The 14,706-nt window shown below is 42.6% G+C and overlaps 1 protein-coding gene across 1 annotated transcript; it reads right to left on the reverse strand.

The window, feature by feature from the left end:
- Positions 1-3,929: 3,929 nt before the first annotated feature.
- On the reverse strand, positions 3,930-4,217 carry LOC139274707 (histone H4-like). Its single transcript, XM_070891393.1, has one exon. It carries the CDS (start codon positions 4,215-4,217, stop codon positions 3,930-3,932), a length of 288 nt encoding a protein of 95 aa, XP_070747494.1.
- Between the last annotated feature and the right edge of the window lie 10,489 nt (positions 4,218-14,706).

Genomic DNA, 14,706 nt, shown 5'->3' on the forward strand with positions numbered 1-14,706 from the left:
AGATTACTTGAAAAAGGAATCCTTTGCGGCAACTAATCCAAATCAAGATACTCACGTTCCAGCTAAATTTCTTTCGGCTAGAGTGGGAGCAATAAAGCTCCTTGTGAACATCCTCAGCAGGAGGAATTTGAAAATGCTGTTGTATCAGTAGCTTTTATGTATTGGTTAACTGTACTCTGGAGACCTGCAAACTATGTATTAATATAGCAAGCAATCTCAGTGTGGGGATCTCATAATTCTGGTTCATGGACTATAAGGTTATTGATTTTGCAATTAAACAGTACAGCATTAAGAAAATACATAGTATCCAGCTTACCTCGAGAGATATATTGCAGCACAAAAAGACTAACGTCGCCTTTTACTTTCCCCTGATTACATTTTGCTTAATGTCTGGTAGAACTGCTGGACGGAAAAGTTTACAAAACCTTAAGGAGCTGTAAGATAGTCTTTTCATGAAATATGCAGAGAATTTTAATGTCTTGTTCACTAAATGTTATTTAACAACACGAGCAGACATTCCATATACAGTTATTCTTTGCCGTATTTAACACAATTTAGATATTTTTGCACCCAATAAGGGTTAGACAGCACACTCGTATATTAGCATTTACACAGGGAATTTGTCAGCCACCAAACTGAGTGTCTGCTGTTTTATGTACAGCAGATCTGCCAAAGGCAGATGCTCACTCGAATACCATGGTCATTTCAAGGACTTTGAAGCAATGCTGTCAGGTTAAGGGTGCCAAATCTTATTTGGTTACACAATAATCACAACATGTAAGCAAAGCACTTTGATTGCAATTCCACCATCACATTATAACTTTTTTCCTGTACAGTCATAATAATATATAGAGTTGCAATATAATGTACAGAAGATACTGAATTGAAAGATAATTCACCATCAAAAATAGTCTAGTGTCCAGTGAGGTTCTTGGTCATGAAAGTCATATTCTTAAAATCTTATGATTTACAGAACAACTTTAATGAATATAGCAGTGAAATAATGTTTTATAACAAATTAACTACATTACAACAGTGACTACATTTCAAAAGTACTTCATGGTCTGTAACGCGTTTTGAAGTTGTGAAATGCGCTGTATAAATGCAAGTCTTTCTTTTTACAAATTATGCAAGATGGTGGAGATGGATGTATGTAATAGAGCATCATCAGAATATTACGACATTGTCCCAATGCTCAAACTGGATTACTTCCTTGCATTTTGCTGACAGCCACTTTAGTAGCTTTTCTGTATTCTGACATTCCATTTAACAATCACTTCCAATATGACTTTTAATATATGTAGGCTGCACAGCTATTTCAAGAGTTCACACACTGATCTCTGCAATAAGCTCACCTATTTCTAATGGGGAATAGCCATTATGATAGCTGTAGGTAACTATTCGAGTTACAAGTAAAAGTAACAGTGAGTGTGTAAAGGAAGAGAGAGTGACAGCTCTACATTTTCCACATTGATTATAAAGTAGACCATAAATAATGCATCTGACAATATGGCGGTTCACTGGGGACTATGCACCATTTATAACCGAATAGGATAACAGCTGGAACAGTAGCAAGTGAAAAATAAATCAAATGGCTTTTAGGAACAGACACATCAATATCAAATTTTCTTTTCCACATTTTATTAAACCCCATTGTAACAAGGCTAACAAACGTTAATCAGACAGATATTTAAAGATTGCCTAAGGTCATCTGATACTTAAAAAAAACAATCATCATGCGAATTTAATGCTTTTGAAGTGAATGATGGTACTAATTAACAATCTTTACGTGCTGTCTGTAAAACTCTTAGTTATAATTTCTGTTGTTGCTGAATTAATGAATTATGCCTTATGATAACTAACATTTGCAAAATATAAATGAAAGAATTACTTCAATTAGCTTGATTTAATACATTTAAATTGGCAAATGTAATAATACAAATGATATTTTGTGAACAAATTTATGCTGATGTGGAATATGTGGGAAGTATTTAAAGATTTTTGGTGATTTTCAGTGATGCTACATATTTGTTCAGTTATTTTTTTCCATTGCACGAGCAAGACTTTAAGTTATGAAAAGAAATCTACGGTCAAAATTTTAAATATGGCAAAAGACACAGGATACAACTAATCTGGATATTTCAGATGCTGCGTTAATCAAATAGTTATTAGTCTGAATTCAGAAGGAATTAAATGAAATATAAAAGGGACCCAAATCCAACCCTGACTAATGGGATGAAAGCCTTGCAGTGAATCGGGAAAATGCTGGAAATGCTCAGCAGGTCAGGCAGCATCGGTGGAGAGAGAAACAAAGTTAACGTTTCAAGGCAATGACCTTACAGCAGAATGGGATGAAAGCCTTCTCTCTCTTGGCAGTAAAAGTCTTATATAAAATGAATTTGGATAGTCATAATTGAGGCGTTGTGCGTGCAAATTCAAAGCACAAGACAGCCCATAATTTGAAAGAAGAGATATCAAATTGGCAGTCTCTATTAGAGGATATGACAAGAATGGAAGTGTTCCATCGGTGCTATAAAATATGTCCTTCTGAGATTGGCATTAAAGCACATACAGTCAGAAGTTTCTAAAATCTCAACAAAAAAAGGATAGGTCAAAATTAATGGAGCACTGGTGAAACAGCAGGTCAATACAAAATAAAAATATACAATTCCTGAGAAAGCAATTTTGTTAATGGTAATGACTAAGGGCTAGATTTTCCCGAGAGCCCCTCAACGCCCGATTGCCCGCCCAGAAAATCCACTAACGTTTTGCAACTAATGCTGACGAGAATTTCCATAGTTAAGTTAAAAAATTTCGCCCGGCGACAAAATGGATCTTATACTTGTATTCTCGGCGGTTTCTCGACGGTTAAAGGCGAAACAGGCAGTTCTTAAAATGTTTTAAAAATTCACTGCGAGGCTGCGGTTGTGCCTGGGGGGGGGGGATCTTTTTAAAAAAATGTTCACAAAAAAAAGTTTAAAAACATTCCCAAGACAGTTTTAAAGCTAATCGCCGTTTTAGAATTAAAAATAAATAAAGAACCTTTAACTTACCTTTCTTTGCAGAGTGCACACCTACCGCCCTGTTAAAACAGCTTTCACAGGGCAGTTCCCTTGGTGATCTAGACGGGCTTCCGTTGAGACCAAACTTACGCCCTGGCGATTTTCTCGGCGGTGTACGTCGGCGGTTCGCTCCCGGTGGGCGCTTTGAGATTTGGGCGGTACCATTCAAAAAGTAAGCAACAAACTTGCGCTGGGCGGTTTCTCTCCCAAAAACCACTGTACTGCTGTGAAAACTGCCGAAAATGAAGGTGAAAGTCTAGCCCTATATATCAGTCAATTATTGTGAACATTCTTTTTATTCATTCACGGGTCGTGGGTGTCACTGGCAAGGCCAGCATTTATTGCCCATCGCAAATTGGTCTTGAGGAGATGGTAGTGAGCCGCCTTCTTGAACCACTGCAGTCCATGTGGTGAAGGTACTCCCATAGTACTGTTAGGGAGGGAGCTCCGGGATTTTGACCCAGCACCGATGAAGTCAGGATGGTGTATAACTTGGAGGGAAACAAGGAGGTGATGGTGTTCTCATGTGCCTGCTGCCCTTGTCCTTTTAGGTGGTAGAGGCCATGGATGTGGAAGGTTCTTTCGAAGAAGCTTTGGCGAGTTGCTGCAGTGCATCTTGTAGATGATACACACTGTAGCCACCACGGTGGTGGAGGTAGTGTATGTTTAAGCTGGTAGATGGGGTGCCAATCAAGTGGCCTGCTTTGTCCTGGATGGTTTCGAGTTTCTTGAGTATTGTTGGAGCTGCACTCATCCAGGCAAGTAGAGTATTCCATCACACTCCTGACTTGTACCTTGTAGATGGTGGAAAGGCTTTGGGAAGATTTTTCTTATCCCATTCTTTCAACCATCGAACCCATAGAGAGTTCATTCTTGGCACTTCAGGGCATAAACCACATCCATGGCTGTGACTGTCTTGCATTTGGCATGTTCAGTGTAGGTGACCGAGTCGTTGATGATGTTCTCCAAGAAAACCTTCAGGACTTCGCGAGTCTCCTCATAGATGAGACCCGAGATGCGTTTCACACCCCCGCGGTGAGCCAGGCGGCGGATGGCGGGTTTGGTAATCACCTGAATATTGTCATGGAGGACTTTATGGTGACACTTCGCACCACCTTTACCCAGACCCTTGCCACTTTTACCTTGCCCAGACATATTTAAAGCAGGTTTGGGGAGTCAGGAGTTGAGACACTCGCTGCAGAATACCCAGCCTCTGACCCGCTCTTGTTGCCACAGTTTTTATATGGCTGGTCCAGTTAAGTTTCTGGCTAATGGTGACTCCCAGGATGTTGATGGTGGGGGATTCGGCGATGGTAATGCCGTTGAATGACAAAGCACGGTGGTTAGACTCTCGCTTGTTGGAAATAGTCATTGCCTGGCACTTCTGTGGCACAAATGTTACTTGCCACTTATCAGCCCAAGCCTGAATGTCGTCCAGGTCTTGCGGGCATTGACTGCTTCATTATCTGAGGAGTTGCGAATGGAACTGAACAATTCAATCATCAGTGAACATCCCCACTTCTGATCTTATGATGGAAGCAAGGGCATTGATGAAGCAGCTGAAGATGGTTGGGCCTAGGACACTGCCCTGAGGAACACCTGCAGTGATGTCCTGGGGCTGATTGACCGCAACCATCTTCCTTTGTGCTAGGTATGACTCCAGCCACTGGAGAGTTTTTCCCCATATTCTCAATGACTTCAATTTTACTGGGGCTCATTGATGGTACACTCGATCGAATACTGCCTTGATGTCAAGGGCAGTCACTCGCGCCTCTGGAATTCAGCACTTTTGTCCATGTTTGGACCAAGGCTGTAATGAGGTCTGGAGCTGAGTGTCCCTGGCGGCTTAGTAGTACTGTCGACGACACCTTCTATCACTTTGCTGATGATTGAGAGTAGATTGATGGGCGGTAATTGGCCGGATTGGATTTGTCCTGCTTTTTGTGGATAGGACATACCTGCGCAGTGTTGTAGCTGTACTGGAACAGCTTGACTAGAGGTACAACTAGTTCTGGAGCACAAGTCTTCAGCACGACAGCTGGGATGTTATCAGGGCCCATAGCCTTTGCTGTATCCGGTACATTCTGTGCCCTTACTACCTTCAGTGCTTCTTCCAAGTGGTGTTCAACATGGAGGAATAATGATTCATCAGCTAAGGGAGGGCAGTAGGAGGTTTCCTTGCCCATGTTTGACCTGATGCCATGAATCTTCATTGGGTCCAGAGTCAATCTTGAGGACTCCAGGGTCACTCCCCCCGTGCCCCCCCGCCCCCCCCCCACCCAGACTCTGGTGGGTCTGTCCTGCCAGTGGGACAGGACATACTCAGGGATGGTGATGGAGGAGCCTGGGACATTTGCTGAAAGGTATGATTCTGTATGACTATGTCAGGCTGATGCTTGACTATTCTGTGGGACAGCTCTACCAATCTTGACACAATTCCCCAAATGTTGGTGAGGAGGACTTTGCAGGCTCGACGGGGCTGGATGTGCCATTGTCATGTCTGAAGCCGGTGCTGAGATCAATGCTGGGTGCTCCATCCAGTTTTATGCTTATTGATGTTTCCCGTAGCAGGTTATTACAACTGAATGACTAGCGAGGCCATTTCAAAGGGCATTTCGGAGTTAACCACATTGCTGTGGGTCTGGAGTCATATACAGTGCAGACCAGGTAAAGACGGCAGATTTCCTTACTTAAAGAACCCAGATGGGTTTTTATGACAATCAGATAGTTTCATACTGAGATGAGCTTTGCATTCCAAATGTATTTAATTAGCTGAATTTAAATTCCCCAGCTGCTGTGGTGGTATGTAAACTCATGTCCCCGGGTCATTAGTCCAGGCCTCTGGATTGCTAGTCTAGTAACATAACCACTATGCTACCGTTCCTGATTGTGAGAGATTTTTTAATGTTTTAATTTTATTCTTACTATTCCTTTTTGTCTGTTAACGATCCTTTGACAACTCTCAATTAGCTCATCAGTCACTTAACTGCTTTAATTTTCCCAAATTTTGCTTATTCAGTTGTGAATTCCACATTTGCAATAAAGAAAATGGCAATGTTTTCAACAGAGAAAATCTCGATTTACCCACTCGGTGCCTTTTGTTCTTGGGCCCAAAGGCAGCTCTGATTCCTCTCTCAAGAATGCTTTGAGGTACAAGATGCACAAAGATATGAGGGTGATCGGATTGGGGGGTTTCACGGCAGCTGGGAGGGGATCCCGGTGATCGGGAAGGGTGGATAGCAGTCAGCGGAGAATCTGGGACCTCAGTGAACAACAGGACCAACAGTCTAGTATGTCTCCTTAACTAATGAGGTTTATTTTTGAGAAAGAAACAGAGGAATGATTGGGAAGGAGGGTGAATCAGAGTCAAATCAAGCATAGAAAGAGAAATAAAGAGAGGGAAAGAAAGATTGGATTCGGGGGGAGAGAAAAATAGAGGCAAAAATGAAAAGTAAGAATAAAATTTAAAATTTAAAAATCTCCAACAACAATTTATTACTTTTCGGTATGAAACGCAGAAATTTCAATTGTTCCCTTTCTGGGCCTTTGAGGTTTATTAGCATTCCAGGAACATCAATCTCCTCATTAAAACTATACTTATGCTGTTAAGTACCAGCCATAACTTTCTGCGGCGAGTTTAATTGGTATTTATTGCACAAATGCAGCAATTTCTTGAAACTCACAGGGAGCTTGAGGGCGAGCTGCCGTTTTTTGCGAGGCTTTTGGCAGAGGTCGTCCAGCAACTTATGGTGATTAGCAATTCACAGGGTATCTCTTCCCCGCCACAAGTTGCTGGACGATTTACACACTAGTAACGGTGAGCGCCATTAAACTCGCCGTCACTTTGCCAGCAAAGTCTGGGCCAATGATCCAAATTGAAATGGATGTAAGAGTTCAAAGGAGCTGTTTTATAAGGTTTCTGGGGAAAGTTACTTAACTTTCAATGTGGGCTCAAATATTACTCTGCTGTGCATGTCATCAAAATCTTTTTTTAAAAATGATTAAAATCAATTGAGATCTTTAAGATAAAGGGAAATCAAAATATGGGGCATAAAAATATACTTTGACAAATGGTGTATTATGGAATTGTGAAAAACCTGACATAACACACTCTCACCTGTAACATTTTTGAATTCTGTGCTCCATATCGCTTGCTTTTTATTTTTTATAATATATTATTCCTTGATGTGTACACTCTGTTTATATATGACTCACTCACTAACAAATGCATAAGCCACATAAAATGTGCCTCTATAATAAGCCCTCTTAAGATGATTTATTATGTTTAGCTCTCAAATGCGGTATTTTTTTAATGAATTGCTCAAATATATTTCACTTAGGACCTGTAAACAATCACAGAGAACAGAACATCATTTAATCTAACGTGGATTTAAACACAGGTTACTGAGATTTTTAAAAGTCTTGGATTTATACAGCCCCTTTCACGATCACTGGACGTCTCAAAGCATTTACAGCCAATGAAGTACTTTTGGAGTGTAGTCACTGTTGCAATGTAAGAAATGCGGCAGTCAATTTGCGCACAAGCAAGCTCCCACAAACAGCAATGTGATAATGACCAGATAATTTGTTTTTTGGTATATTGATTGAGAGATAAATGTTGGCCGGGACACCAGGGATAACTTCCCTGCTCTTCTTCGAAATAGTGCCACAGGATCTTTTATGTCCACCTGAGAGAGCAGACCTTTGTTCAACGTCTCATCTGAAAGATGGCACCTCTGACAGTATAGTAAAGTGCTCCCTCAGCACTGGAGACCTGCTCTGCTGCACGAACCTAGTGCCCACACAGATCGCTGGCCTAGAGTGGGACATGAACACACAACCTTCTGACTCAGAGGCAAGAGTGCTACCCACTGAGCCACAGTGACTATAATCCAACATCGTGGGCCGCCTGACCTGTGTGAGAATACCACCGCAGTTCGGGGCTATAAATAGAGCTGGAGCGCCGGGCCCTGGAACATCGTGGGCAAAGGTACGGCGAATGAGGTTACGGGGCCCAGAAGAGCTGAGGGCCCAGGGACAGCATGGGCCTACCCACACAGTGATACGTGTGGGCACTAGGTTCGTGCAGCAGAGCAGTCGTCCTGGTTCAACCCTTGCCACTGGAGAAAGGCCTAGCTCTGTCGAGCCCGTGTGGTGGCTGATGTGCAACGGTAAACACAAGTTAAAAAAATCCACGCACAGACATCTTCCACCCCCTCAACTGGAGTTCAGGACTGGAACATGGGGTCCTTCATTGAAACATTCGTGAACTAGAAACATAGAAACATAGAAAATAGGTGCAGGAGCAGGCCATTCAGCCCTTCTAGCCTGCACCGCCATTCAATGAGTTCATGGCTGAACATGAAACTTCAGTACCCCCTTCCTGCTTTCTCGCCATAACCCTTGATCCCCCGAGTAGTAAGGACTTCATCTAACTCCCTTTTGAATATATTTAGTGAATTGGCCTCAACTACTTTCTGTGGTAGAGAATTCCACAGGTTCACCACTCTCTGGGTGAAGAAGTTTCTCCTCATCTCGGTCCTAAATGGCTTACCCCTTATCCTCAGACTGTGACCCCTGGTTCTGGACTTCCCCAACATTGGGAACATTCTTTCTGCATCTAACCTGTCTAAACCCGTCAGAATTTTAAACGTTTCTATGAGGTCCCCTCTCATTCTTCTGAACTCCAATGAATACAAGCCCAGTTGATCCAATCTTTCTTGATAGGTCAGTCCCGCCATCCCGGGAATCAGTCTGGTGAACCTTCGCTGCACTCCCTCAATAGCAAGAATGTCCTTCCTCAAGTTAGGAGACCAAAACTGTACACAATACTCCAGGTGTGGCCTCACCAAGGCCCTGTACAACTGTAGCAACACCTCCCTGCCCCTGTATTCAAATCCCCTCGCTATGAATGCCAACATGCCATTTGCTTTCTTAACCGCCTGCTGTACCTGCATGCTAACCTTCAATGACTGATGTACCATGACACCCAGGTCTCGTTGCACCTTCCCTTTTCCTAATCTGTCACCATTCAGATAATAGTCTGTCTCTCTGTTTTTACCACCAAAGTGGATAACCTCACATTTATCCACATTATACTTCATCTGCCATGCATTTGCCCACTTACCTAACCTATCCAAGTCACTCTGCAGCCTAATAGCATCCTCCTCGCAGCTCACACTGCCACCCAACTTAGTATCATCCGCAAATTTGGAGATACTGCATTTAATCCCCTCGTCTAAATCATTAATGTACAATGTAAACAGCTGGGGCCCCAGCACAGAACCTTGCGGCACTCCACTAGTCACTGCCTGCCATTCTGAAAAGTACCCGTTTACTCCTACTCTTTGCTTCCTGTCTGACAACCAGTTCTCAATCCACGTCAGCACACTACCCCCAATCCCATGTGCTTTAACTTTGCACATTAATCTCTTGTGTGGGACCTTGTCGAAAGCCTTCTGAAAGTCCAAATGTACCACATCAACTGGTTCTCCTTTGTCCACTTTACTGGAAACATCCTCAAAAAATTCCAGAAGATTTGTCAAGCATGATTTCCCTTTCACAAATCCATGCTGACTTGGACCTATCATGTCACCATTTTCCAGATGCACTGCTATGACATCCTTAATAATTGATTCCATCATTTTACCCACTACTGAGGTCAGGCTGACCGGTCTATAATTCCCTGTTTTCTCTCTCCCTCCTTTTTTAAAAAGTGGGGTTACATTGGCTACCCTCCACTCCATAAGAACTGATCCAGAGTCAATGGAATGTTGGAAAATGACTGTCAATGCATCCGCTATTTCCAAGGCCACCTCCTTAAGTACTCTAGGATGCAGTCCATCAGGCCCTGGGGATTTATAAGCCTTCAATCCCATCAATTTCCCCAACACAATTTCCCGACTAATAAAGATTTCCCTCAGTTCCCCCTCCTTACTAGACCCTCTGACCCCTTTTATATCTGGAAGGTTGTTTGTATCCTCCTTAGTGAATACCGAACCAAAGTACTTGTTCAATTGGTCTGCCATTTCTTTGTTCCCCGTTATGACTTCCCCTGATTCTGACTGCAGGGGACCTACGTTTGTCTTCACCAACCTTTTTCTCTTTACATACCTATAGAAACTTTTGCAATCCGCCTTAATGTTCCCTGCAAGCTTCTTCTCGTACTCCATTTTCCCTGCCCTAATCAAACCCTTGTGGAAGCAAGTCATCCTCGTTCGAGGGACCGCCTACGATAATAATCCACATTCCCACAACAGTCTCCATACTGCTACTTTCCTTCAGCATATATACATATAAATGTTCTCACTGATCAGTTTGTTGGAAGCAAATATTTCCCATCAAGTGTCACCCTAGAATATCACATTCCAGTCATTGATCTTGAGGAGGTACATAACACAACTGACAGCAATAAATTGAATGAAATATTATGGGTTGGGAGTGTCGGAGTTTAATAAGTCACTGGATCATGTTGCAAGCCTTACTGAAGATCCCAAACCAGTTACTTACCTCATAAGATTGGCACTGTACTGGAGACAGAATTGGAGCAGAGATTAAATTTCACTTCCATCAAAACAGATTAAATCAGTGGGTAAGGCCAAAAAATTGTTTCCATGAGAGAAAAAATAGAAGCTATTTTTATAGCAAAGTGAGGCCTGCTATTGTTAAGGATTTCGTCTGGCCTCATTGAGGTGGGAATTGACAATGTTGGAGGCAGTGAAACATTTATCTATCTTGTGATCAGTCCAGCTATGGCATAATAGAACACGCTGGTTGCTCTTTAGGAATGCAAGCTCTTTAGTACAAATCAAATCTTGATGCCTTATTCTGAACAAAAAAGCAATCAAAATGCCTGAGCTGACCTGGTTTATCATTCAGTCCAGGTTCAGGCTGCAACCTCTGGAATCTTTCAAATTGCCAAAGAAATGGCCAATAAAACAGAAATATTCTTAATTATTTATTAAAGTGTTTTTCTGAGTCAAAGTGCTATAACTGGGAGAAGCCATGGCCTAGAAATGTTATCATGTTGTGTCCGTTTTACAGGCATAAGTAAGCACCTAAGGGTCCAATGTGACAAGCAGGGTGGTGCATTCATTCTGTGCCTGACATGCACTGCCCACCATATTGGATCAGGTTGCTCTGTAGGCAGCCAGACGCATGCCGGAAGTATTAAAAGGCCTCATTATAAAATTAAAATAAGGATCCTGTGCATGTTGTAGGATCCTTTTGTGAAATAGGTATGCTTGACTCTTCGTGTGATAAACTTGCCCAGCTAACAATCAGAAAGGATCCTGCAGGAGAGCTATTTAAAGGGCTCGTCCATTCCATATAGGCTAGTTTCTGGTTTGGCCTCTTAGGCTGCTGGTTACCTTCTGGTCCTCTTTTGGCTATTTTCTGGCAATTTTGTAGTCTGGGAACAACTTTGTGCCGGTGCTAGACTGTTTCTGTCTGCTATGGAAGCAGTTTTATTCCAGGCATGGGTGGTCTGATAGGTCATTCTTTGGGGCTGGAGGACCTACAGCAGATCTTCAGGGAACACTTCTTATACCTCAAATTCACTGAGGAGCAATGTAGCCGCACCCGAAGCCTCAAACCAGGAGGTAGACTGCACTGCCTGTGGCTGTCAAGGTCACCGTGCCCCTTACGTTTTGCGCCACAGGCTCATTCCAGACTGCAGCAGGTGTTATGAGCAGCATCTCTCGGTTTGCTGCAACTGGAGCTGACTGTTCCCTCCATGTTCAACAGAATGGTCTCCATGCTCTACGCAAAGCCCCAAAATTAGTTAGAGCTGGGCTCCTCCATGCTCTGAACCATTGAGTGCAAGCTCACTGGCAGGCGACCCAGTTCACTGAAGATTTCCTGGCATATGTCCAATTTTACCTTGTCCCTCCGCCCATGTGAACAGGTGCATGCAGCCAGCACCCTGCCCCCCTGCACACCTCCATTTTCAGGCGCGATCGGCTGTCTAGAACAATGACTTTCTCAACTTGGAACAGTAAAGGCATTTGGCAATCAGGATGAGTTCAAAACCAAAGAAGGATTATGAAGTGTCTAAAATCGCATTAGAGAGAAAAAAAATCAGAATTGTTCCTATTCAGATATTTCAGTCCCTATCGTAAAAGTACTACGGGTGAAACATTGTGCTATTTTCTATTTGTTCAAGGAAGACTCACAACAAAGGAGGGAGCAGCATCTGCAAAGAACGACTCCTTAACTGTTAGTTTTTTTGTTTTGTTACTTGTTGCTGTTTTATAAAAGCCATGTATGTACCTTTTGGATCACTAGCCACTAGATGGTGTCACTGTTGGAGGCCATTGGGCTGCACGCACTGGTGTGCAGCCCAAGTATAAAAGGCCAGCCATTTTGTATATTAGTCACTTTGGGCCTTAATAAAGCAGAGCCAAGGTCATACCTCTTGGAGTTAAACAGTACTCAGTCTAACAGTTATTGCATACACAACAAGATGTTCATACATATCATTGTTTATCTGGATATATACTTGTTTTCCCCTTGTGAGTAGATATACAGCCTAGTGGTAGGTATGCACTTGATACCAATGGTGGTTTTGTGCCTACACCCCTCCTCTCTGCAGTAAGCAGGCTAATCTTGCTTGATTTCCTGCTGGTCTAAGTGATCGGTATGCAACTGACTTCCTGGACATTTTCCCTATTCATGCAGCAATGAAGTTTTAAATGTTTTTAAACTCATTTCAAATCTGGAACATCTCCCAGATTCTCCAATCTTAATCCAAATTCAAATCTAAATTCTTGCATTAATCCCAGTGTTCCTGTATCAGTGACAAGTGGACATCCCCAACTCCTTGGTCGATCAGTATTTGGATTACAACTTGTTGAGCATTCGATACCAAAAAGAAAGACCTGCATTTAAACAGCACCCTTCACATCGGATTACATCAGACATACGGCACAGAAACAGGCCATTCAGCCCAACCTGTTCCACTCGAGCCTCCTCCTGTCATCTAACCCTGTCAGCATAACCCTCTATTCCCTTCTCCCTCATATGCTTATCTGGCCTTCCCTTAAATGCAGAGGAGGGAGAGAAGGGAAGGGAGTGGGGTGGGGGGATAGGGGAATGGGGAAGAGGGGGAAGGAGGGGAAGAGGGGGACAGAGGGCCACTGTCCTCAGGACATCCCAAAGCATTTCACGCAAATTACATTTGAAGTGCAGTCATTGATATTTTGTAGGCATAAATATTGTGAGCAAATGCCCAACTTTAGGCACTGAAAATGTTTTTGAAGTTCTGCTCAGTTAACAAGATGTAGTTCAGTACCTGTGGTGATTGAGATCACTTCTCTTCCTTCTCACTCATTCTTCCAAGAGCAAGATAAATAGTGATCAGAACAAACCCTTTCTCTATTTACATGTTTTAAATAGCCTTTGTTTTTCTTTGTAATTATTTTATTTTTCCTTCCATTTTCCTAAATGGTTTCCCTGCCACACATTATCCTTGGTAGAGAGGACACGATATAGACTTTCTGCCAATGCTACTGTCCAGCTGGTCTGTCGGTGATTCTGAAGAGTGGACTGATACAGCTGTCTTTCTGTATTTCCTCCCTTCCCTGTGGAAAGTGTTTGGCTTCTGTGTGACATCTCCCCACAATGACGTGGCTAAACTAGTCGTAGAATGGTTACAGCACTGAAGGAGGCCATTCATCCCGTCGAGCCCATGCTGGCTCGCTACAAGATCATGTCAGCTAGTTCCACTCCCCACCCTTTCCCCTTAACCCTGCAATTTTTTTCCTTCAGCTACTTATCCAATTCCATTTTGAAAGCCACAATTGAATCTGTCTCCACCACCCTTTCAGGCAGTGAATTCCAGATCGTAACCACTTGCTTAAAAATATTTTTCCTCATGTTGCCTTTGGTTCTTCTGCCAATCACCTTAAATTTATGTCCTCTGGTCTTGACCCTTCCACCAATGGCAACAGTTTCTCCCTATCTACTCTGTCTAGACCCCTCATGGTGTTGAACACCTCAATCAAATCTCCTCTCAATCTTCTCTGCTCTAAGGAGAACAACCTCAGCTTCTTCAGTATATCCATGTAACTTAAGTCCCTCATCCCTGGAAGCATTCTTGTAAATCTTTTCTGCAGCCTCTCTAAGGCCTTCACATCCTTCCTAAAGTGCGCTGCCCAGAATTGGACACGGTACTCCAGCTGAGGCTGAACCAGTGTTTTATAAAGATTTATCATAATTTCCTTAATGATTCCAACTTGACTAAAGCTTCAAAGTGCTGTGCCACCATGAAGTTTGACCTTTTTGTTTTTCACAGACACGACTCTCACAAGAAGTTATTTTTATTATTGACCCTGTTATCTGTGGTACTCTAGAATTCTAGTTCCTTGTATTTTAAAATGGTGGCCAGGGATTTAATCCAGGTGTGTAACACTAAATTACAATTATTTGGAATTGTTTTACTGCACAATACAGTGCTTTTCTTTCCTTCCCCTTCCTCTCATCCCCATTATTGCTTTGTTTTATTGCAAGGTGTGCAGCCTGTGGTGCACTACAAGTATTGAATTTCCCTGGCATCTTGGATGAAGTGAACATTCTTAAATCACTGAACATCTGTCCATTCTTCAAGCACTTAGAACGATGGGTATTGTAAGGGACGACAGAAATA

This window comes from Pristiophorus japonicus, chromosome 10, assembly GCF_044704955.1.
Source record: "Pristiophorus japonicus isolate sPriJap1 chromosome 10, sPriJap1.hap1, whole genome shotgun sequence".
NCBI lineage: Eukaryota > Metazoa > Chordata > Chondrichthyes > Pristiophoridae > Pristiophorus > Pristiophorus japonicus.